Source organism: Elaeis guineensis, chromosome 14 (genome assembly GCF_000442705.2).
Source record: "Elaeis guineensis isolate ETL-2024a chromosome 14, EG11, whole genome shotgun sequence".
In the NCBI taxonomy this organism is placed as follows: Eukaryota; Viridiplantae; Streptophyta; class Magnoliopsida; order Arecales; family Arecaceae; genus Elaeis; species Elaeis guineensis.
The window spans coordinates 58139360-58165961 of NC_026006.2; the positions used below are offsets into that span (position 1 = coordinate 58139360).

Sequence of the window (26602 nt, forward strand, 5' to 3'; positions counted from 1 at the left end):
CTAATTTTATAATGAAAATAAATGCATTTAAAGCTATCCATATTCTTAGAGTAGGCAACAGAGCAAGTGATTGGATAACCATGAAGGTGAGAGAGTAAAGATTTGTCATGAATAACCGGCAACCTATTCATTTTGAGTTGTATTTTGTATATAGGGTCTTGTGGTGTATGTTTTTTTAAACCATAAGTAATTTTTTTAATTATATATATATAAAAAAAAAATGCCGCTGCCAAACATTACCGCATGGATGATTTAAATATGGTCACATGCATGAACACCTCAACTTAACGCGCTCCAAGCCGAGGCCGACGACTTTGAATGGAAAGGCGGGAGTTGTCGGAAAAGTATTGTTATAGTTCGACGGAAACCGACCACAGAATCAAACACATGCCATGCGGCATAAGATGAGTGGCTCAATTCAGGAACCGGTGGGACACACGTACGTTATCCCAACCCTCAGTTTGACGCGTGGCAATAAGCTTTGTTTGGTAGCGAAGTCGGGGCCCCAAGCATTTTGCATCCGGAATAAAAACCCTACAAAGACGTCCCGTCATGGAGGTAACGTCGCCCCCAATCCTCCCGGGAACACCCGCGGTAGAGAGATTGAGCAGCATCAAAACGCTCTCAAGCTTCTTTACTCTCGCTTTTCGCCTCTTCTCTCCGCTGCTCCCAAGATGGGGAAGGACTGGGAGTCCTCCTCCGTTGCTTCCTCCTCCTACTCCGCCTCCACCAGCGCCTCCTCCTCCGGCTCCCGGCCGCCGCTCCCGGTGATGGCCCTCCGGAGGAAGATCGTCGAAAAGATCCAGGAAAATCGTGTGACGCTCATCGTCGGTGACACTGGATGTGGTACAGCAGTACTTCGATTTCTTGATGCATTTATTGCAGCGGCCTCTGAATCGATTCCGTTCTACCTGTAGATTTTATCGTAATTTAGTGTGTGCGCGTGTGGATGTTTGCTATTGTTTCCATTTTTTAGTTTTTCTTTTTAGTTTTTGTTTTTGGTGGAATGATCGATGTTTTTTGCTGGCCGTTTGGCATTTGATGTTCTTTTCTTCCCCTTATCGAGACTGTTTAGTTATATTGGATTATGTTTGCATGTCGGCGAAATAGGATTTTCGTTGTTTTATTTATTTATTTATTTATTTTTGCCTTTTTCCCTTTTTGTTCAATGTGTGGATGGTGGCATTGGGGTTCCATGGAAGTCAATAGAGAAAATGAAGTGAAAAAAGGGAAAGATTGAAACTGTTGTATGGATCCTCAGATGTTCTTAACCAGAGAAGGTTTTGTGCAACGGATGTTTTGGGGCGTTTTTTCACAAAAAACTGGTGAACACGTCCTGTTATAGTGATGATGAATAGCCGTGATTAAGTTTTTCTCGCTATGGTTCAGGTTTCAGCTGTTATACTTCACTCATTTCAAATCCACAATATGGCTTGAAGTGTTATAGCAGTACAGGATGATTTAAAGAAGTTCACTGTTGGTCAAAAAAAAAAAAAAAAAAACATAAAGAAAGTGATTTCAAATGCTTAGTCTTAAAGCTGTAAATCATTATTTAATTTTCAAGTGCGGCGAACGGTTGCGGATTGTGCGATGCACGCTGTGCGCAGCCGCATGCAGCTGTCCATCATGTGATGGATGGTGTGCGTGATGTACCGCATTGTACGGTGCATTGCGGGTACCACAGAGAACCCATGCTCTTAATTTCTCCCTTTCCATTTATTGTGTTACACCAAGTGCAATGAATGCCAGTCCTTTGCTAAGTAGAAAAATTGCGGAGGTTGATGCCAGATTAGCAGCCAGATGTAAAAAGGAAAAAAAAAAAGAAAAGAAAAGAAAAAGCGGCTCAAATGATGATGTAAGTCATGATCTAGTTTGTGTCAAAGCTACATTAGAAAATTGCTAATGAATGTGCAAGAAGGATTCAAAAAGTCAAAACAATTGTTGTAATTGAGTTCGTGATATTATATCTCCAGAAATGATAGAGATAGCAAATTTTTAACTCATCTAGCTCATACATTGTAAGGATTACCACATCAAAGCTTTGGTCACTGAGACATTAATTTTTTTGTTTTACCTCTTTCTGTTTTTTTCCTCTAAATGATCAAACAATTGAATCATAGTTAAACCACTCCTGGCGATTAGTATGTCTGAGATGTACACTAATTACTGCACAAGGGCATTATGTTATGACTGCTACCAAAACTCAATCTTCTTTTTGAATCTCGAGGAACATCCTCCATATTGTTCATGTACTTCAATGGTAGGGTATTTAGTATGTCTATCTACTCATGCTTCATTGAACTGGATGATTTGATCTGAGTTGATACATGCATGATACGGGATCAATACAGTACAATGTGGTCGATATTTGAAACCTTAGTCAATACCTTGGAGGAGAACTTTGGATTTCTTGCATCATACGGTGATCTATCTTAACATATAACCAAAACACTGGGAGGCTTCTCAGTCCACGTGGCTTCACCCGTCTATAATTACTTCAGTAGTAAATGGATATTCCCCCACAGAGTTCAGTTCATACTTCATACTCCTATGGAGAGGAACAAGAAAAGTGCACCTTCCAAGATTGCCGGTGTGTCTATTGAGGCAATTTTCTTTTAAAACAAAACTCTAATCTGATTGGAGCCAGAAGCCATCCTAACTCTGACATGCATGACATGTGCTGATGATTTGTATCATGAGCTCCTCTTTAACTTCCTTAAATGCTATAGATCTTCATTTTGGATCTAGGATTGTCCACAATTTATAAGATTGCAATAATTGAAAGATCACAGAGGATTATTCACCAAGAAAATGTTACAGCTGTCCTGTTTTTGTTTATGCTCATCGGGTGATTTATCATTCATGGCATTGCATAAGAACATGTGAAGATTCTACGCGAGCTACTCTTTTTTGAATTGGAAATTGATATGTTTCTCTTCACCTTTTCTTTTTGGTGCAATGTGCGGCTCTTATGCTTTCTTAGTGGTGAATGTGTTTTTTGCTACATCAAAGGTAAGAGCTCCCAAGTTCCACAGTTCCTTCTTGAAGAAAATATGGAACCCATATTGTGTACGCAACCTAGAAGATTTGCAGTTGTGGCAATAGCAAGAATGGTGGCTAAAGCTCGCAACTGTGATGTTGGAGGGGAGATTGGATATCATATTGGCCATTCAAATGTCTCAGATATCAACTTGACGAGGTACCTAGTTCTTACAATAATAAATTGTAAATTGAACCTTCCTAACTGGCAGTTCTCTCTTGACAAATAGCCACCATGATATTGCACTTATGAAGGGAAATATGTACATCCGTAAAATGTACTTTACCCTGTATGTTGGTTATTGCACTTAGTCTGAGTGTATAATACATAATTCTGTAGCTCTTATTCAGCGGAACGCTTTTTTGTTCCTTAAGTTACTGTTGACTGTAATTGGTAATTTTGGGTGGAACTGTTAAAAAGAATATGACATGCATTGAATTTCTTCACCTCACAGCTTTTCTCCTTTCTCTTGTGAACTTTGAAGTATTGACATTATACATCCCTTGCATCTTGGTCTTATCCGTTTTCTGTGGTGCTTTCACACATTCTTCCTGAGTAATGTATATTTGCTATACTGGTTGTTAAAGTTTCTGCAAGTTCTAAGGTTGCCTAATATGTGACAGAATTGTTTTTAAAACTGCTGGTGTTTTATTGGAACAAATGCGTGATATGGGGTTGGCTGCGCTTAGATATAAGGTTATAATACTGGATGAAGTGCATGAACGATCTGTGGAATCTGATCTTGTTCTGGCATGTTTGAAGCAGTTTATGATAAAAAACAATGATTTGAGGTATGTGCTTAACTTTTTTCCTAGTCATATTGTGATAATAGCATTTGGATTTATGGCTTAATGCAAGTCTAACTTGATTAGCACCTTTCTTTACTTGGTTAAACCCGTAGGCCAGAACCCCTTGCCATAACTTAAAGTTTCCTATACCGTAGAAGTAAACTTGAATTTTCTGTATACACTTGGTGACCGATGTTGTAAATTATCATTTGTCAACTAGGGTTGTTTTGATGTCTGCTACTGCTGATATTACAAGATACAAGGATTACTTTAAAGATCTTGGTAGAGGTGAAAGAGTTGAAGTGATTGCAATTCCAAGTGCCTCTCAGCACATTGTGTTCCAGCGAAAAGTTCTGTATCTTGAGCAGGTAATTAGTGTAGTTTCATAGTCTATTTTTATGATGACTTGTTGGGTGTATTATTCAGGCTGATAGTTGGACAGTGGCATTAGTTTGCGTGTGAACTGTGAAGAGTACTTGTCAAATCTGCAACCTCATCCAGGAAAAATCAGAAGTTACCCCACAGTTTTAGCATTTAAGGTGTACTGGCTGCTTTTGCATATTATGCCATTGGATCAACCTGAGATTAGAGGGAAAACTAACTGAACATGCATGAGCTGGGTGTTGATCAAGGTTAGGTTGGGATTTAAGCGAATTAGCTTGTGCTCGAGTTGAGCTGCGACAGTGCAGTTCGAGCTGCGCTTGTACAGAATCAAGCCAGTCAGCTCGCTCAAGCTCGAACAGCAAATCAGATGGAGCTCAAGCATGAATGTCTCATTTGAGCTCAGTTTCTTTTTTTTTTTTTTTCCTTTTTCTTTTTTTTAGGGGGGTGTTTGGGATGGGGTGGGGAGGAGAGGGAGAGAGATGATGGCAATGGAACAATGACAGGTGAGGTGGTGGCAGAGGAGGAGAAAGGAAGGGAGATTTGACCTTAGGGGGCATAGAGGAGAATGTGATGGATATTTGAGAGGATATTCAGGTTAATGGTGGTGACGGAGGAGAAGGGCGTTTGGGGATGTCTGGTCAGGACACCACCACCACAGGATCTTTTCGATACCACTCGCGTTGCACTCGATCACATGTAGACACCGCAAGAGAAGAGAAAAAAATAGAAGACAAAAAAAAATAATCAAGTACGTGGATCAGTCCAAGGCTTATCTTTATGGGGCATGCAAAGCTTCACTATGAAAAAGAACAAATACAAGAGGAGATCCTCACACTCTCAATCCTTATACACAATCTCTCTCAATTAGAAGCTATCTTACAAAACTCCTACTAGAACTCAAGAAGATCCTCTGAACCCTTGAAACGACCGCTGTCTGACAATTGGCTTGAGGTGCCCCTGTACCTTTGCTCTCTGTCGAACCGCTCCTCAGGCTGCTACTGTTGCCGCTGCTGAACCGTTTCTCAGGATTCTCTGTCGACTATTCACCATGCCACAGCTCTCTGTTGTATCCACAGGGTTTTAAAGGTCTAAGACCGTGTCCCACACGGAAACAGAGTTGAATCAGGACTCAAATCAGCCTTTAAACTATCCGATCAAGACTGCATGTGCCGTCAGCCGTTCGATTGCGCTCCCGCACCAAAACTACACTTGTAGACCGCCCGTAAACTGCGAGAAATGCAGAAAAGTGCCGTCCGATCCATTGTGGACTGCGAGAAATCGCTGGGAAACCATTTGTCGGTCCACACTCCTCCCATGGATCGCCCGGTCCATGCATAGGGCGTGGACCTCGTGAAAGCTTTGCACGGGCCGCGCGCCCTTGCGTCTGCTAGGCCGCGTGCATCCACGCTGGGCCTGCTCGCATGTTGGGTCGTGCGCCTGGTCCGCCGGTTGGGTTTGGCCCGCTCTGCCGCTAGCCTACGCCGCCTGTGGGCCTTCTCCGACGGCTCGTGGGCCGTATAAGCCTCCGTGCTGGCCTTCTATCGTGCGTATCTCCTCCGTCTGGACTTCGTTTGGACTGTTTTTGGGCTCATTGGACTCCGTTCATTGTCCTGAACCTCATTCTAGGCTTATTGTAGACTGAATCTCGAGATATTTTTCTTAACAATCTTCACCTTGACTCGATATTCGGCCTTCACAATAATTCTGAGAGCTCATCTCTTGCCCTCATTGCCTAGGGTAAACGTCTGTGCTCATGGATGGATAAATATGGGAGTCGAGTCAGACTGCTCGATTCCATCTCTATCATGGGCTGTGTCCACTCTGATCGAGACCTGCTCAGGATAGTTTCCTGCGGCAATAGAAATCTCATCTTGCAACGTCATTTGTCATCCTTCTGAGTCTCCCATCTCATGCCTGATCCCTCTGCTCCTGGAGCTTCACCTCGCACTAGACTCTTTATCAAGGTTAGTGTCCTCCATACTGCTTCTTCTTCATCACGATCCTATTGCCATGCAAAATCTTCAAGATTCCTCTATCAGCTCTCCACCTGTAGCTGCTTGAATCCAATCTGCTGAGAAAAATTAGATTTTCTTAAAGCTGGTTATGTATCGGACCTCATCCAATTTTCTCATTGCTCGATCATGTGTCTCTATGCTGACCATTTCGATGCCCTTGATCGTATAGTTCGATCCATCTGGCAAGTGGACAGTATCCTCACTGATCTCCAGAGACTCAAATAGCTCCTCTCTACAACAGACATGATGGGAACAAGCAGAGTCTAAAATCTACTGCTGGAAAAAAGTAAATACGTCATCTGAGACCATAAGTGCATCAACGATCTCAGTGTCGCTACTAGCCCCGACATAGTAGCCATCATTTGATCCTTAAGTTGAGGGCAATCTTTGACACGATGTCCCAACTCGTCACACTGGTAGCATATGATTTTGCTGTAGTCCCTCATCCTGGATCTGGACCGCCCACGTCGCGATTTTCTGTCGCTTCATCTTTCGTCGCCACGTCCTCCAGTCACTGTTAGAGCTGAGTCACCACTTAAACTCAAAGTTCGATTCTTCCATTTGAGAATCTCATTCTGGAGAAATGCAGAAGTTATCTCTTCTATCTTGATGGTGCTCTTTTCTACTAGAAGAGCAATCATCAAGGACTCGAAAGAGGGAGAAAGTGATGATAGCAAGACCAACGTTCTGGTCTTCTCCTTAACTTTCTCATCAATGCTGAAGAGATCGGTGAGAATTTTTTGAAAGTTATTTAGATGCTCCTGCATGCTCTGTTCTTCGGTCATCCACAGTTGGTAGAACTGCCTCTAGAGGAAGAGTGTTAGTGAGGGACTTCGTCATGTACAACTTTTCGAGCTTCGATCACAGCATCGTCGGAGAAGTCTCGTCAAGCACATGGATCACCACATCATCTACCAAGTATAAGCGGATCATGCTCACCACCTGCATCTGGAGCTGCTTCTAAACCGTTACCTCCATGGTAGTCGGCATCTCCTCGTACAAGAAAGCGTCTGTCAATTCTTGCTGGATGAGCACGTCCTTTACTCTCGACTGTTAGAGGGAAAATTGCACTTCCCATCAAACCGGCTGATCTTCACTTGATTGAGCTTGTCTTCTCCATCTTCAATCTCGATCAATACTGTCACGATCCGGACAACCTCGTGTGCTGGTATTGCCTGAGCTCTGATACCAGTTGTTGGGAATGTCTGGCTAGGACACCATCACACAGGACCTTTTTGATACTACTCGCGTTGCACTCGATCATGTGTAGATACCGCAAAAGAAGAGAAAGAAATACAAGATAAGAAAAAAATAATTAAGTACGTGGATCAGCTCAAGGCTTACCTCCATGGGACATGCAAAGCTTTATTATGAAAAAGAACAAATACAAGAGGAGATCCTCACACTCTCAACTTTTATACACAATCTCTCTCAATTAGAAGCTACCCTTACAAAGCTCTCATTAGAACTTAAGAAGACCCTCCAAACCCTTGAAACGATTGTTGTTTGATAATCTGTCCGAGGTGCCCCTGTACCTTTGCTCTCTGTTGAATCACTCCTCAGGCTACTGCTGTTGCCGAACCGCTTCTCAGGTTCTCTATCGATTGTTCACCATGCCACAGCTCTTTGTTGCATCTACAGGGTTTTAAAGGCGTAAGATTGAGCCCCACACGGAAACATAGTTGAATCAGGACTCAAATTAGCCCCTAAATCATCCGATCAAGATCGTGTGCGCCGCCAGCCGTTCGATCGCGCTCCCGCACCAAAACTGTGCCCGTAGACTGCGCGAAGCATGGGAAAATGCCGCCCGATCCACCGTGGACCGTAAGAAACCGCTAGGAAACCATCTGCCGGTCCACGCTCCTCCCATGGACCGCCCGATCCACACATGCGGCGTGGACTGCGTGAAAGCTTCTCACGGGCTGTGCGCCGTGCATCCGTTGGGCCGGTCCGCGCTTGTCCACGCTGGGCCCGCCTGCGTGCTAGGCCTGGCCCGCTCTGCCACTGGCCTACGCTGCCTGTGGGCCGTACGAGCCTCCGTGCTGGTCTTCTGTCGCACGTATCTCCTCCGTCTGGACTTTGTTTAGGCTGTTTTTGGGCTCGTTGGACTCCGTTCATCGTTCTGGACCTCGTTCTAATCTTATTGTGGACCAAATCTCGAGGCATTTTCTTCAACAAAGGGGAGGGAGATCGTGGTGGCTAGGAGGTGGTGGTAGAGGAGGAGAGGGAAAGGATTAGAGCTGGAGGACAAGGAGATGCCCAGAGGGGAGAGAAGGAAGAGGATTCAGCTCCAAAGGGAAGGTGAGGTGGCGTGAGATTGGGAAAGGGGAGCTTTAGGGCTTCTCCTCTTAAGATCTATATATCTGTATGTCTATCTTGATCTCTCTATCTATATATATGTATCTTTCTACCATATATAGATATAATCAACTGTCAGTTCTTGGTCCAACGGCTGAATCGGACTAAGTGATTCAGCTATTGGATTGAAATCTAACAATTAATTATCTATATATACTGAAAATGTATAAATTGAGGCATATTGACATAGCTTGAGCTTGGCTTGCTCATGTTTCAAGCTCAGAAATTCTCAGATGGTTTACTAAGAAGGTGAGTCAGTTTTGATCTGAATTTTGAGCCAAACACGATCTGGCTCATGAACAGCTTGCTTGTTTGCCAGGCCTACCTGATATTTGCTTTGGCCTGGAACGTACTGTTTCACTCCAGTCTCAAGCCTTGCTTGTTGGAACATTTAGATAGGTATGCTCTGGTCCAGCAGATTGACATCTTGACTTTCTCCATCGTTGAGTTGTGTCACTTATGTGAACTGGATCAATTGAAAAGATATCATGATGACTGGTCAATATGCTGGTTGGTTATTTGGAGACCTTATAGGGTTTTTCTCCCTTGGTCTTTGTTTGCACAATCTATCACTGTGCCAGTTAATACTGATATTGCACTGGTAGAATGGTATGCACCTCAACGTGACATCACAGATACTGGGGGTTCTGTATTGTAGAGATAACCCCAAAACCTACATGCATTAACTAATATAGTGAAATATGTAAGCAATGTACTTGCACAGGATTACACCTGGTATTTCAATGGACAGAACCATGTGCTTGACATACTGGAGTGACTGCAGACTTCAATTTGAATTTCTTTTGTAATCTCAGAACTTTTGTCTCCATAATTTGCACTCTCATGGGCTACATGTAGATAAAAATGGCGAAAGCATCATGCACAAGGTTCGCCATCTTGGTTCCGGATCATGTACCGGTACCATTTTCTCACTGTGTTGGTACATTCAGCACGGGGGCTGATTATGGTATGATATAGTCGGTATGTACCGGCACTGGCAAGTATGGTAAACCTTGATTATACATTTCCTTGTAATTTATCATAATATTATTAGTCAATTTTAATTTCATCTCTTGGTTTCTTTCTTGATTATTCTCCCTTTCTCTTTACATCAAGGGCAGTTATCTGTGAAAGAAATAATTGGCTAATTGATGCGTATGCCTATTAAATTCTTCATTATTGCATACTTTGACAATATTTTCACATTTACCTCAATGACTATGGCCCTGTTTGGTATTCTGTCCTTGGTTTCAATTAAGAACTAATGCACAAAAACTGAGGCAAGAAACCTGTTTAGTAGGGCAATTTTCTTCAAATACTCTAGTCTGGTTTTTGACAAAAAATGGAAGCTGTTAAATGTGACTTTTATTTTTTTCTTTGAAAAGAGAAACACTCCTCACTTCCCCCTTCCTTTTTTGCTGCCACAATCACCAACCCTGCCATGTTGCCACTGCCACCACCACCACCGCCCCTCACTCCCCCATTCTTTTTCTGCCTGCACAATCACTAATCCTGCCATGTTGCCACTGCTGCTGCAACCACCATGCCACTATCACCGATGCTGCCACCATCACCACCACAACTGCTTATATAATTTATTTTTATATTTTTAAAAACAATTTACTATATTAAACAAATTTATTTCTTTAAAATGAAAAAAAAAAGACACAAACATATTTTCAGTTTTTAGGTTTTAGAAAAATGAAAACTGGCAGTGATGCTAAATGCAGCCTCTGTTACTTCTGAGTACTTATATTAGTGAAAGCTGCATGGATGGCCATAGAACTTCTGCATAAAGAAGCAGACATACAGTGAATACTTGCTGTGCATTTATATGCCACAATCTATCAGCTTGCAAGGAGGTTAAACGACTGAAATAAATTTCGACTGATGGTGAACAGTTTGGAATTCCCTTAGCATTGTAGGAGAATTTTTCCCTCTATTGGAGTATGTGTTTGGTGCTTTTATGGATGGTTAATTTTCTGTAGGTCATTATCAATGATAAGATCCTAATTTGCCCCTTTCCTATCTATTTTTTTTCTGATCATGTATCATTCTTTTTATGTAATAAGAAATTACTTGTTAGATCGATTAGTTTTCCTTTGTGCTGCTTCTTTGTATACAGTGAAGCCCCAAACTTTCAAACTTCATGCATTGTGGCCTATTTTGACACTACAAATGTCAGCATCCTATGCAAATCTCTTTTATTCCATGGCTTATACCTTTCTTCTGCTGGAGAGTTTTTCACATAAATCTGAATCACATTTTGCAGGTGCGCACTAATATTTAGTTAAATTGCACTTAAACCTCATTATTCTTGAATGCATGTAGGCCATCTTGGTCAATTGCGAAGCATTTGACCATTTAATCAGCTCTACCTCTGGGCCTGTGGTTCTTTTGATAACGGGAGCCTATTTTAATCTCCTGATTGCTAGGCAGGAGGTTCTTGTGACCAGTCTCTCATGCTCATGTTCTTAGATGTTCAAAGTATATTCTTATTACTGCATGGATCTGAATGTCTGTTTATGATATACGTCTGCGCATCCATGCTGTTTTTCTTAGCTTCGAGGAGTGAATGATTATTTCAAATCACTATTGCTGACCAGGTTTCTGAGCTTCTGGAGATGAGTTCAGAATCATTATCAGATAGATACTGTTCTGGGCCGAATCCTGCTGCTGCGAAAGCTGACATGGAACCTCAAGTACACATGCTTATTCATGAGTTGATATTGCACCTACATGAAAATGAACCAGATATTGAGAAGTGTATATTAGTTTTTCTTCCAACGTACTATGCATTGGAGCAGCAATGGATTCTTTTAAGGCCCCTTAGTTCAGTCTTCAAAGTATACATTCTTCATCGCAGCATTGACACTGATCAAGCACTCTTGGCTATGAGAGTGTTGAGATCTCACCGGAAGGTACTTCATATTTTAGTGGCTTCTTTCTGTTGCATTTGGGTCACATGCAATTTTTTGATAATGTTGTTGTTATGTTTGTGTATGTCCATATTATGTTTTCTTCTTGTTTTTTATGCAAAGTACTGTTGAAATTCGGGATTTGTTGCATGCATATGTGTTTCAAAAATTTTATTTTCTAAACATCGTAGCGGAGAATAAGATTAAAATACTTTTAATCTGAATTATGCATGCATGAAAACATAAAACCACATGGATCTATCTCATATGCTGAAATTGATATATGCTGAATTCAGATTGGGATCAAATCACATACCTGTTTCGCAATCCTTTTTTTTCGAATCTGGATCTGAAAGAGAAGAAGTTCTCTCTTAGCTGTACAAGTGTCCGGTCTCTATGAGTATCCACTCGGGATCAGCTTGGAACATCCCTCTTTAATCTGAATTTTGGTTCTCCAAAATTCAGCATACTGAATCTGAACGAAGCCTGGATCGCGATCAACACTTGATCTTTCTCCTTGATTTTCTTCTTCTCCTCTTCTCTAGAGTTTCTTCTTGTTTTGTGCTGCTACAAAACACCAGCAACCAGAAAATTGTGGGATGCCTAACACCTTGGCGTGGAACTCCTTGGGACTCGCATCCCAAGGGATGAGCGTGTAGAATGCCGAAGAGAAGAGAAAGGGAGAGGAAGAGAGGGGTGGGGAGAGCTTTTGGGCATGAGGAGCTGCTGGTTTGGATGCTCTAAGACTTTAGGGGAGGTCCCTTTACATAGGCACAAGGATTTAATCTTATTCAATCACATAATACAAGTCTTACTTACATTGGATTTCCTATTAACTTAAGTTATCCAACTTACTTTAGGAGATTCTTTAGGCCCCAACAACTGGGACCCTTGCACCCATAATTAGATACCCCAAAACACACTCAAGAGACGCCTTATAAGAGAACTAAAAGCCCTCTAATCAATGGACATGCCCAACTTGATCAAATCAAAGTGGCGCCTAAAAATAATTATCAAGAAAATTAATTAGGAACTTGTACCCTTAATTAATATGATTCATAACCTTAGACACCTAACAATTGGAGTCTCATGAATCTTATTCATGTAGGTTATTAGCAGATAATTAAGTTAGAATTATCTTATCAAATAAGTAATCCCAACGAAAAGAGGAATTGGTCCAACTATGTGCTAGCAAGGTTATCATGAACCCAATGGGTTTTTTTAAACCCAATTGACACTTCATAAGCTCAATTACTTATTCCAGGTCTAATTCCTTTGTTGTGTGACCCCATAGGTTCAATTCTATCTGGTAGTGAGATACACAATGATCTCTATCATTGTATCATTGAAACTCTTTTCAATGGATCAGAACAATTTCATTCTAACTCAGCAAGAATTGTCGATTCAGAACAATCTTAGTGAGTTCTCACAATCCATCAGTGACACCTAGCAGTATATAGTGGCAATCCAGTAGAACTGAAATGAATCTCTAGGTGTAGTTAACGTGTGATTCAGTTTCTCTATCGTGAGTTCCGACTAGATGGCAGGTCATGGATAAATCATCAAACCTCAACATTAGTCATATGATAGATTCGATTGGCTCAAGTCTAGTTGTGACTCTTATGAAAATTTTTTTCCATCAATCACACTACTATGGCCATAGATCTTGGACTTAACCTTTCGAATCTCATAAGACTACTCTTTATCAAGGTCGATAGTCCTGTCTTGATGCGCACCCTACTCCTACAGTGGATCAACTATCGCCAACATCCACTACAAGGGCTCATTGAGGCCCATATTTATGTGTCAGTCAAACTTCAGCAGCTTCATTGCGAGTAGCAGTACCATCTCAAGTCAAAGGATCAGTCATACAACTACAGCATCGAGATAATCATTGATGATTGAATAGAAATTCAGGTGATCTTTCGTATGGTCACGCTTAGTACTAGTTGTTCTCTAACAACCATTCGCACTCATCGTCCTGTGTCTCTACACAATAGTTCAGAGACTCATTTATCTCGAAAAAAGTGATTTGTGTGCCAGTCTATCTGGATCTATCACTGTCCTTATGATGATTCCATGATCGGAAATATTTAAGAATTAAATACATATTTCTAATTTTCAACACTTTGAGAATATATATCAAAACTAATTTCATGGGCGATTCAAGAATACATCACACTTGAATGAAAATGAAAATATCTTTTATTGATCATATTAATATATTAAGTATAAAATTGTGTCTAGAATTATCACAATGTGTCAGTCATATTGGCTTCTAGGACATACATCTAACAATCTCCTACTTGGACTAAAGTTAATTGACCACAAATCTAAGTCCCATCTTTTCAAGGTGGACTTTCATTTTCGGTTGGCTCAACTGCTTAGTCAGTGGGTCTGTCACGTTGTCCGCGGAGTCTACTCTTCGCACCTCGATATGTTTCTTTTTGAGGTAGTTGCGTATGATATGAAAATACCGCTCGATGTGCTTAGATTTTTGATGAGATCTCGACTCTTTAGCAAATGCTATGGCTCCATTATTGTCGCAGTACAACGGTATGGCATTCAGTGTCATAATCCCAAGTTCCGCAATGAACTTTTTGAATTAGAAGCTTTCTTTTGCAGCATCCGAAGTAGCGACATACTCAGTCTCCGTGGTCGAATCCGCTATGATGGGTTGTTTGGAACTCTTCCAGCTAACTGTGCCACCAATGCAAACGAACATGTACCCTGACGTAGATTTTCTATCATCAGGATCAGACATAAAGTCTGAGTCAGTATAGCCTTTGATTTGCAACTCAGAATCACCTCCAAAGATCAAGAATAGATCTTTAGTCCTTCTTAAGTACTTAAGGATGTTCTTCACAGCTATCCAGTGCTCCTTGTCTGGTTTCGACTGATACATGCTCGTGACACTCATGTTAAGGGCAATATCAGGTCAAGTACATAGCATGGCGTACATGAGGCTTCCTATCGTCGAAGCATAAGGAATCCTATTCATGCGCTGCACCTCCTCAGATGTGGTCGGACACATCATCTTGAAGAGACTAATACTGTGCCTAAGAGGTAAGAGATCTCTCTTAGAGTTTTTCATGCTGAACCTCTTCAGCACCTTCTCTATGTACAGCTTTTGTGACAGGCTAAACATCCGTTTAGGTCTATCTCTATAGACCTTTATTCCGAGAATATAGGACGCTTCTCCTAGGTCTTTCATGGAAAATTTTTTGGACAACCATCTTTTGACCATGGTCAGCATGGGAATGTCATTCTCAATAAGGAGAATATCATCCACGTATAATACGAGGAAGGTGATTGCACTCCCACTGACCTCTTGTATACACAAAGTTTTTTTTCATTTTTGATGAAATCAAATGATTTGATTGCCTTATCAAAACGATGGTTCTAACTCCGAAAGCTTGCTTTAATTAGTATATGGATTTTTACAGCTTGCAGACTCTGTGATCACCATCATCGGATGTAAAACCCATAGGCTACTCCATATAGATATCTTTCTCAAGATATCCATTCAGGAAAGTAATTTTCACATCCATTTGTCAGATTTCATAATCATAGTAAGCCGCAACAGCAAGCAAGGTGCGGATGGATTTCAGCATGACTATGGCGAGAAGTTTTCTGATAGTCAATGTCCTCGCGTTGACTATAACTTTTTGCCACAAGTCTAGCTTTATAAGTTTTTACCTTATCATCGGCACCTATCTTTCTTTTGTAGATCCATTTACACCCAATGGGTACGATATCCTCAGGTGGATCTACTAAAATCCAGACTTGATTCAAGTGCATCGAGTCAATTTCTGACTTCATAGTATCTAACAATTTTTCGAAATCAATGTCAGACATCGCCTCATCAAAGGTACTAGGATATCACTATGACCACTCTCTCATAAGGAACATTTCCTTTACTTCTTCCGTAAGCATACCCATGTACCTTTCAGAAGGTCGAGAGATCCTGCTAGATCTACGAGGTGGTAAAAGAATATCAACTACTGGCTCATGGATTACAGGTTCCTGAGGATCTGTAGCTCTGGGCTCTTCAGAGACTTTCTCTTTGAGCTCCACTAACCTCCCACTGCTGCCATCCTGGATAAACTATTTTTCTAGGAATACAGCATTTCGACTCACATTTATATTGTGATCTTGTGGAAAGTAGGAGTATCCCATGGATTCTTTTGGATACCCTATAAAGCGAGCTATAATAGATCTATCCTCTAGTTTATCCGTCATCTGTCTCTTGATATAGGTTGGACATCCCCAAGTTTGAGATAATCCAGATTCGGCTTCTTACCGAACCATATCTCATATGGTGTGGTAGGAATGGACTTTGATGGAATCCTATTCAACAGGTGAATGGTAGTTAACAAGGCATTTCTCCAAAGAAATAAGGATAGATCAGTGAAACTCATCATGGATCGGATCATATCCAATAGGTCCTGTTCCTCCTTTCGGATATCCCGTTGAGCTGAGATGTTCCGGGAGGGGTCCATTAAGAGACTATGTCGTTGTCCTTAAGATATTTCAGAAATTTTCGACTAAGGTATTCACCTCCTCGATCCGATCGAAGAAGCTTAACGGGTTTGTCTGTCTGCTTTTCTACTTCATGCCTAAATTTTTTGAACTTTTCAAAGGCCTCAGATTTGTATTTCATGAGATACACATATCCGTACCTAGACAGATCATCGATAAAGATAATAAAGTAGGTATAACTATCCTTGACCTGCACATCAAATGGTCCACACACATCGGTGTGTATCAGGGTAAGTAGCTTTGTGGCTCTTTCTCCAATCCTACAAAGGGCAACTTGGCCATCTTTCCTCGAAGACAGGATTCGCAAGCTGGATACGATTCTGGGTTAAGAGAGCCAAGGATTCCATCCTTCTTCAGTCTGTTTATCCTGTCCTCTCCAATATGGCCTAGTCTATGGTGCCATAAGTACTTCTGGTTAATTTATCTCTGGGTCTTTTTGGTTTATGGCACTCACTATTTGCTCGTTTCATCAACATGCAAGTGATAAAGATTGTCAATTAAAAGACCTCGTGCAATCAATTTATTTTGTAAATAAATAGAATAAAAGTCTTTATTGAAATAAATTTTAAAACCTTCCTGTGCTAGCACAGATACGGAAATTAAATTCTGAGTAGCTATAATAACAGTCTTTTAAATCTAATCTAACACCAGACGGTAATCAAAGAGGGTAAGTGCCAACGGCCTCTGCAGCAACTGTTTCTCTATTGTCGATCCGAAGGATCATGTCATCTTTCCTCAACCTCCTACTTTTTATCAAACCCTGCATTGAGGTACATATATGAGCACTCGAGCCAGAGTCCAATACCCAACTAGAAGTAGAAGAAATTGTAAGGTTAGATTCAATTACGAGCATACCTTCAGAAGGCTTATCATCCTTTTTGGTCTTTAGGCTCCTAGGTATTTAGGATAGTTCCTCATCCAGTGGCCTTCAGCATGATAGTGGAAATACTTTCTTTTTGTTTTGGTCACCTTTGGACCATCTTTTTTCAGCTTGCTCTCTTTCTTTTGTTTCTTCGCGGATTGAACATTCTTCCTTCAAGTAGACTTTCTTTTGGAAGAAACGGTCTGCTCCATAACGAAATAGTATCCTTTGAACTCTTCAAGGTACCCTCCGTAGTGACCAATATGTTGACGAGTTCGAAAATTGTGCATCAAGTTTGTTTATATGAAAATTCATAATGAATTGACTATATGAACTGGCAAGGGATTGAAGGATCAGATCCATCTGCAATTGCTTTTGTATTTCTAGCCTTAGCTTTCCAAGCTTCTCAATATCCTTGATCACTGTCATACAGTGCTCATGGACAAACTGCCCTTCGTACATCTTCAAATTGAAGTCTTTTGGATATTTCAAAGCACGCAGTACGGCTCTGCTCACCATACAACTCTTGTAGGTGAGTGATCATGGCCCGGGCAGTGGGCATATGCTCGTGCTGGTTTTGTAACTCGTTTGACATAGACGCCAGCACATAACACTTGATCCGACTGTCGTCATTCGTCCACTTCTCAAAAGCAGCTCTTTGCTCAGCAGTAGGATGATTTGGTAGCACTACGGGATCTTGGTCGAGAATATGGCTTAACTTTTCTGAGGTTAGAACAATCCTGAAGTTTTTGAGCTAGTCTTTGTAATTGGTACTGGTCAAACGATTGGTTTCAAGGATGCGGGCTAGAAAGTTTGAGGCTGACATAGTGGTTAAACTGCGAGAGTAGAGATTCATGTTAGACTTTTGTACTTAATGTTTATATTTGCTTCTAGAGACTTTAAGATGCAAACAATGACTCCCACTATTTTATCGGATTCCTCCACTCTCCGAGAAGAAAATAGAAATCCTAATGCGACAAAAGATTCCTAATGGGTGCTGCAGTCTCACCGATGACATGCGCCTCACCTAACAGTTATTGGTAACATGCACACCGATGCATAGGCAATTCTTTACCCAGATGCTTCACTAAGCATGTTACAGCGACTTGATCTCTAAGTCATGTAGGCTCACCTAACAGTTATTGTCCACACTTAGTTAAACCCGACCTATCATTCACAAGTAGGTGCAAGACTGTCATTGGGTCCCTTATTTAATAGTTATTGGGTCCAACCCCATCCTTACCCTGGAGCAACTCTTTGCTAATAGAGTAGTTACGTATTCCCAATGCAATTGAACCACTGTAACCAGCTGAGAACAATCAACGCTGGTAGCACGTCCACACATCTACAACAGTGGAAGACCTATGGACTTAATATTTGTGGAGAGGTTAGGTTTAGGTCTCATCTAATCAGTTATGATATGACCGATCTAACTAGCATGGGCTAAACTAGATTGCTAAGCAACCTAATTCAAGATCTAATCTTTCAAATTGGCCAGGTAAGTGGAGATCGGTGGGGGTCCCCCTGTTGTCTTCTTAAGACACCAATAAATTGGTCAGGTCGGTTAACGGAATCAATTAAGTAACCACGTCTCAATTTGTCTTAGACACCAATAGGTCGATTGATCAGAATTGGTTAGCTTTAGCGAATCAGGCTCAAACCAGCGAGCCAAATTAGGTCCTTAGGTTAATCGATTCTACATATAGGATTCGGGGTTTGGTGAATGCATATGTATTTCAAAAATTTTATTTTCTAAACACCGCAGTGGAGAATAAGATTAAAACACTTTTAAACTGAATTATGCATGTATGAAAATACAAAACAACATGGATTTATCTCATATGCTGAAATTGATATATGCTGAATTTAAATTGTGATCAAATCACATACCTGTTTCGCAATCTTTTTTTTCGAATCTAGGTTTGAAAGAGAAGAGGTTCTCTCTTAGCTGCACAAGTGTCTGGCCTCTACGAATATCCACTCGGGATCAGCCTGGGACAGTCTTCTTTAATCTGAATTTTGGTTTTCCAAAATTCAGTCTGCTGAATCTGAACAAAGTCTGTATCGCGATCAACGCTTGATATTTCTCCTTGATCTTCTTCTTCTCCTTTTCTCTAGAGTTTCTCCTTGCTTTGTGCTGCTACAAAACACCAGCAACCAGCAAATTGTGGGACGTCCAACACCTTGAGCGTGGAACTCCTTGGGACTCGCGTCCTAAGGGATGGGCATGTAGAACGCCCAAGAGAAGAGAAAGGAAGAGGAAAAGAGGGCGTGGGGAGAGCTTTTGGGCGTGAGGGGCTGCTGGTTTGGATGCTCTAGGGACTTTAGGGGAGGTCCCTTTAAATAGGCACAAGGATTGAATCCTATTCAATCATATAATACAAGTCTTACTTGCATTGAGTTTCCTATTAACTTAAGTTATCCAACTTACTTTAGGAGACCCTTTAGGCGCCAACAATTGGGGTCCTTGCACCCATAATTAGACATCCTAAAACACACTTAAGAGACGTCCCATAAGAGAACTAAAAGCCCTCTAATCAATGGACATGCCCAACTTGATCAAATCAAGGTGGCACCCAAAAATAACTATCAAGAAAATTAATTAGAGACTTGCATTCTTAATTAATATGATCCATAACCTTAGACACCCAATAATTGAAGTTTCATGAATCTTATTCATGTAGGTTATTAGCAGGTAATTAAGTTAGAATTATCTTATCAAATAAGTAATTCCAACGGAAAGAAGAATTGGGTCTAACCATGTGCTAGCAAGGTTATCATGAACCCAATGGATTTCTCTAAATCCAATTGATACTTCATAAGCTCAATTACTTATTTCAGGCCTAATCTCTTTGTTGTGTGACCGTATAGGTTCAATTCTATCTGGTAGTGAGATACACAATGATTTCTATCATTGTATCATTGAAACTCTTTTCAATGGGTCGGAACAATTTCACTCTAACTCAGTAAGGATTGTCGATTCAGAACAATCCTAGTGAGCTCTCACAATCCACCAGTGACACCTAGCAGTATATAGTGACAATCCAGTAGAACTGAAATGAACCGTTAGGTATAGTTAACGTGTGATTCAGTTCCTCTATCGTGAGTTCCGACTAGATGGCAGGTCATGGATAAATTATCAAATCTCAACATCAGTCATATGATAGATTCGATTGGCTCAAGTCCAGTTGTGACTTTTATGAAAACTCTTTTCCATCAATTACATTACTATGGCCATAGATTTTTGGATTTGGCCTTTCGAATCTCATAGGACTACTCTCTATCAAGGTCGATAGATCCTGTCTTGATGCGCACCCCACTCCTACAGTGGACCAACTGTCTCCAACATCCACCACAAGAGCTTATTGAGATCCATGTTTATGTATCAGTCAAACTTTAGCAGCCTGATTGCGAGTAGTAGTATCATCTCAAGTCAAAAGACCAGTCATACAACTACAGCATCGAGATAATCACTGACGATTGAATAGAAATCCAAGTGATACATATAAAGCATTAGAAAGTAATAATATTCTTTCTCTAACAACCATCCGCACTCGTCGTCTTGTGTCTCTATATAATAGACCAGAGACTCATTTAGCCTGAAGGAAGCGATTTGTGCACCAGTCTATCTGGATCTATCACTGTCCTCATGATGATCTTATGATCGGGAACATTTAAGAATTAAATATATGTTTCTAATTCTCAATACTTTGAGAATATGTATCGAAACTAATTCCATGGACGATTTAAGGACACATCAGGCTTGAATGAAAATAAAATTGTCCTTTTATTGATCATATCAATATATTAAGTATAAAATTATATCTTAGAATTATTACAATGTGTCAGCCATATTGGCTTCTAGGACATACATTTAACAAGTACAACCTCAAAGCTCATGCATTGCACTTTATGGATCATAAAGGATAAAAATGCCATAAAAAAATAATATATTAAGGTTCTGTTTGGCATCACATTCACTTTTCTGATTTTTGGAAATAGAAAACTAGAAATTTTATTTCTAAATTTTAAAAATATAAACTTGTGTGGTGAGTCAATTATTTTTAAAAATATAAACATGATGATGGTGGTCGAGACGGTGATAGTTGTAGTGGAGTCCATAGTAGTGGTGGCAGCAGTGATAGTGGGGGCATCAACGATGTGGTGGCGGTGGTGTGGCAGAGACTGGTAGTGGTAGTGTTGCCTAGAAGGCAACGATTTTGCTGATGGCAGTGGTTATGGCAATGTTGGCGACGAAGACAGTAGTGAGGTGGTGGAGGCAATGGTAGTAGTGGTGGCGATGATGGTGGTGATGACAATGGTGTAGTGGAGATGACCGTAGTGGTGGCATAGTAGCGATGGTGGTAGTAAAGATGGCAATGGTAATGATGGTAGCATTTGTGGCAATGGTGGTAGTGGTGTTAGCGATGTTGCTAAAAGATATGAGTTTCTTGTTTTAGAAAATATTGAAAGTATGAGTTTTCTTACTTTCATTCTTATAGAAATAATGAAAATAAAATTTGAAATTAGAAAATAAAAAAACATGTTTTTTATCTCAATTTCTATGATTTTTTTCAATAAAAAAGAAATAAAAACAATACCTAATGGATCCTATTACTGTAAATAACAACGAAAGAAGTTTTATTTTCTTTGACATAATTCTTATGATCATCGTAAACCTTCTGAATTTGACTGAGCAATTGAATGTTATGCTGATGATGAGCATTATTATTTTTTTAATACAGAAATTTGGGAATGTGAAAATGACAAAAGAGTTTTTGGGTCAGGAAAGATTTTGTTTTCTAGTTTTATTAACATCTATCACTCAAATAATACAAAAACCCAATGAATCAACAAGGTATGGAATCTGAAGAAAGTGCTGGTCAAAATTTTTGATATAAGTCAGTGAGGTTCCATTTTTAAATTGTGAAAGCCTCGTGCCCCAGAACAGAGAAGAAAAAGAAAGCCTTAACAATCTGTAAAACAAAACTTGTATAGTTACCATGAAAAGAGGTTAATATGTTGACTCATCATTATTTTGATACAGCATTAATTTATATTTTTATAGATTTTAAAATAAGTGGCCAATGTTAACATATAATTATTATATTGGGTTAATATGTTGTTTAAATGTTTCAAATATTATTAAGCTCTTCAGTTTTTTGGAACAATAATTTCAGAATGAGAACTATATTGGATGAAAGATTAGATTAATGGCTAAAGTAGTCCATTCTGTAATTGTTCATGATGCAAAGGTACCCCCTTTTTCTGTTTGGAAGGTTGGGGGGGGGGATTCATTACTAGTTGGTAGTTGATTGCATCAACTGATAAATGTTCACATCAGATAATATGGAATTATAGAGTGGTATGATTGATGTAGGGGGAGACCTAAGACAACATGGATGGAAGTTGTGGGAAAAGACATGCAAAAGCTTGAAACAATATCAAAGATTGGCCTAAATACAAATACATGGCTAACGAGGATCGACAAAGCCAGTGTCAAATAGTTTGGACTTGGAATAAGGCTAGATGATTATGCTTATGGTATTCAAATGTATGTATTGTTTCAGACCAACAATTAAAACACTGGCATGCTTTATACTGAGTCAATTTTTGATTTATTGCCCTCATAATGAATGCACTTGTAATCCATATTTTCTTGATGCTTCTTTTTAGAAGAAATCATAGCCAATTAGTAATTTGTTAGATGTCAGTTAAATGACAGTAATTAAATCAAGTCCACAGGTAGATAATTAAGGTTCAGTGAGTAAAGCTCATATTTCTTGTACTACACAAGAATATATATATTTTTTTGGGAAAAAAAAAATCCTCTTTCAACAATTTTAGATCATACCACCAATAATGGCTCAAATACCTGTAATTTACACCACTTGTTTAATTTACACCACTTCTTTCGTGTGCGTTGTATTATGTACTTCTAGAGTTACTTTTACAAGGCACTCACTTTCACTAGTATAGTGCATGTTAATCGCAGCATATGAGTGCTTTAATACGCGGACGCATTTTGGGAAAAAAGAGTAAGGAGTATCTATGCATTCAAAAATAGACATGATAAATTTTAGGGGATAATTTGGGTGCATATCTAATTTTTGTGTGAATATCTAATTTTTGTGTGAATTTAACTTGTTGCCTTGATGGTTCCACATGTTAAATCTTGTCATATTTCCTGTCTAAACTCTTTCCAAGTATACAAGAATTTCAATAGCTTGCACCTTGGTTTCATGAGCCTAAATTGCCATAATAGGCAGGCCTTCCTTTCCATCAGCTGGCATTTTAGGCTTTATGCCCAACCATTGTATTGCATAAAGTTTCCTAGTCTAGGAATTGCACAATTTCTTGGAGGATTTTCATTAAATTTGTAACAGATCACGACAGCAAATACTTGCAGGCATCTTTCTCAACTTGGACTTTTGGTTCATAGTTGATCACAAGTTGATGGAAAAAGGCTTGGGTGATGGTGCCATAAAAATTGTATAAGCAGAAGAGCATCCTTTTGTATATTGGTGATCAGTGTCAAAGCTTGCATAGGAGAAAATGAACTCAGATTGGGTGATGAAACAAACTGACAGAGAGCTACTATAGTTTTTTATGAATGACGAATGACTTCAAAGACATTTTCTGGATATTGTCACCAATCAAGATAAAATCTGGGCAAAAAGAATAATTTGTTGTGAGATTAGTTCGGTGGTTAATCAGATGGTTGAAATGTATTTGAGATGATGAATGAATAAACCCCTTTCACTGTTGTTTGGTTATTGGCAAATAACCCTATAACCTCCAGTTAACAAGTTGTCAAATTTTGATTATTGATCCCCCACCACCTGACCAAAAAAAAGGAAACAAAGACACTTGTGAAGGTGCAACCTTGAAGGAGACAGATTGCTTTGATTTAAGTAATTCATCTCTAGTAATCATCCATCATTGCTGGATCTGGAATGTTATGTCTTTGATGCTGCCGTGACACATGAAGGTCTAGGGACCCTGATCTATGGACTGATGCCATGAAACTTGGGTAGGACATGGTGCAGTAATTCCACATTGCTATTACAGCATATATGGTGTAACCAAATGCATTCAAGAGGACTCATGATGCATATGCATAAGCACATGTTTCTGTGTCTGCACATACATATTTACACTCTATGCTAAAAAAAGAAAGGATTAGCTGGCTTGTTATGGCCATCTTCTTTGTCTTCATCATCTTTTCCCCTATTTTCTTTTCCTTTGATAACCTTAAATATTATAAAATCATTGTGGTTTTCGGCACACAACAGATTCTATGTTTTTGCATTTGTTTAAGTCTGTTTCAATATAAATTTCATTGTTCTATGAGTATGCTTGGCTTTGCATTACAGGTGATACTAGCGACTAATATTGCAGAATCATCTGTCACAATTCCGGGTGTAGCGTTTGTCATTGATTCATGTAGATCTTTACAAGTTGTTTGGGACTTCAACAGGAAAAAGGAATCTGCAGAGCTTGTTTGGGTGTCCAAGTCTCAGGTACTCAACGAAATATCTAATTTGAGGTTCTACTTGTAAGACCTGATTGATTTATTTAAAGATTTTATAGGCTGAGCAACGCAAAGGCAGGACAGGTCGAACCTGCGATGGTCAAATTTATAGGCTGGTCACTCGAACATTTTATAATAGTCTAGAAGATCATGAATATCCAGCAATATTAAGGTTATCATTAAGGCAGCAGGTGCTTATGATCTGTTGTGCAGACTCTAAAGCCATCAATGATCCCAAAGGTATTGCTTGCGTTTCATAAAATACTGATGGGTTTCTTTAAACTCTTTTACTCATATTTGTAGTTGTTGTACTGTATCTCCAGAAAAGGTTTCTTCCTCTCTATATTTCATTGGGAATGCAATCCAAATGGCTGTGGAGATTTCTACAATTTGCATTTTCACTTCATAGAAAATCGATTATTTTTTCTTTTATTAATGTATGGTACATTACTCATGCATTGGAAGCAAAGCCTGTTCAATCATGTGGATTGTTAAGTCCTAACCATTCTGAAGGATGATCACTTCAAACCTATTAAAGAGTTCATTGTTTTTTTCATCCAAGTTTTTGGACTATTTTCTGGGATAGACTTCTTGGAGGTTACTAAAACTCATTGGCTTGCAAACTTTATCATGGATGCCACGATGTGCAAGACTTGTACTCAGTTGCCTCATTGGAATTGACCTTATGCGTGAATATGTCTATGTTCAGTTCATTGTTTTTTCATCCAAGTTTTTGGACTATTTTCTGGATAGACTTCTTGAGGTTACTAAAACTCATTGGCTTGCAAAACTTTATCATGGATGCCCACGATGTGGCAAGACTTTGTACTCAGTTGCCTCATTGGAATTTGACCTTATGCTGCCGTGAAATATGTTTCTTGGGCTAATGGGTTGAATTTTATTGGATGCTAAGTCAGTGGTAGGCATTGACTAGTTCTTTGTTCAAGAAGTTTTACTTCTGCATACGTTTGTAATTTTATGAACTTCCCTCTTTCTTGATTGATTCAGCCAAGAAATTTGCTCCAGAACACCACTTGTAGAAGATTTAATAGGTGCAGAACATTGTCATGAGAATTAGTGAAATTTTTAATGGTGGACAACATTAATGTTGTTAAAAGTTGCTGTCAGTAAATGAAAAATATCAGCAAATTATGCAAAATTGCAAATAAAGTTGGCTATGATGATCGTACATTTCATTCTTAACTGACTGCATGTGGAAATTTCTATAAAAATGGTTGGCTTGTATAAAGAAAGGGCAATGTCATATGATCAATGGAAATACCTGATTTTCATCCCTTCCAAAATTTTCCACTTCGAACCTGCCTGCTTTTGAAGCATGGAATTTACTGCAGTATAATTGAACTGGATATTCTTGGTCAGGCTCAGATGACATATTACAGTATTTTAAAACGTTCATATTTATTACTAGTTATTCTTCAGCTGTTTTACAAGGTTTATGAATTTGGTGGATTGCCAACCATCCTTTTTTTTTTTTTGTGGCTAACATATTGGCAACCATCTAATTGAAATGAACGACTGATTCCCTAAGCAACCTATGCATGCTAGAATGATATGTATTAATTTTTAGCTAGTAATTAGTCATTTATCTATACATGCTTGTCCAACAGAGAAAAGCAAATATTGCATTTATGGATATCTTATGAATGGAAAAAGTATTTGATTTGTGGACTGCTAAAAATATGCATGGGAGGACATGTTTTGGTCAGAGATATGCTGTAATGCTTCATGTGCTGTAAACACTTCATAATCATGATGGCACATCTTTCTAGTAATAATAATTCATCTGCAACAGACATTATAATGCCTGATTTGGAAGTTGCAACATAGAAACTAAAGCCATTTCATGTACTGCTGCCTGTGTAAAGATGACTGGGTTGTTTACCATCACTCCCATCAATTCATAGGTACTGCATCATAGTCTTACCTTTCAACCTCATCAAGTCCTCGTCTTATAAAATTTTAATTTTTCCATTTTGCATTGGTGCACAAAGGTTCGCTTTGCTTAAATTATGGTGTCCTAATAGTATCTCTGCGTTGAGTCACAAAGGTTCCTTTTGTTTAATTTATGGTGTCCTAATAGTATCTTTAGCCAAACATGAATTATTTTCTTCTTTTGAAGCACTGGTAACAGTATTGAAGC

At 39.4% G+C, this 26602-nt stretch overlaps 1 protein-coding gene across 1 annotated transcript in view; it reads left to right on the forward strand.

Annotated features, from left to right (window-relative positions):
• Window positions 1–569: 569 nt before the first annotated feature.
• Window positions 570–26602, forward strand: part of LOC105057471 (zinc finger CCCH domain-containing protein 4) — a 33189-nt gene continuing 7156 nt past the window's right edge. Inside the window, exons 1-7 of the mRNA XM_010940087.4 lie at window positions 570–846; window positions 3013–3199; window positions 3664–3831; window positions 4049–4196; window positions 11192–11506; window positions 24284–24430; window positions 24501–24681. Of these exons, the coding sequence (XP_010938389.1) occupies window positions 675–846; window positions 3013–3199; window positions 3664–3831; window positions 4049–4196; window positions 11192–11506; window positions 24284–24430; window positions 24501–24681 (1318 nt within the window). The 5' untranslated portion in view covers window positions 570–674. The remainder of the gene's footprint in view (window positions 847–3012; window positions 3200–3663; window positions 3832–4048; window positions 4197–11191; window positions 11507–24283; window positions 24431–24500; window positions 24682–26602) is intronic.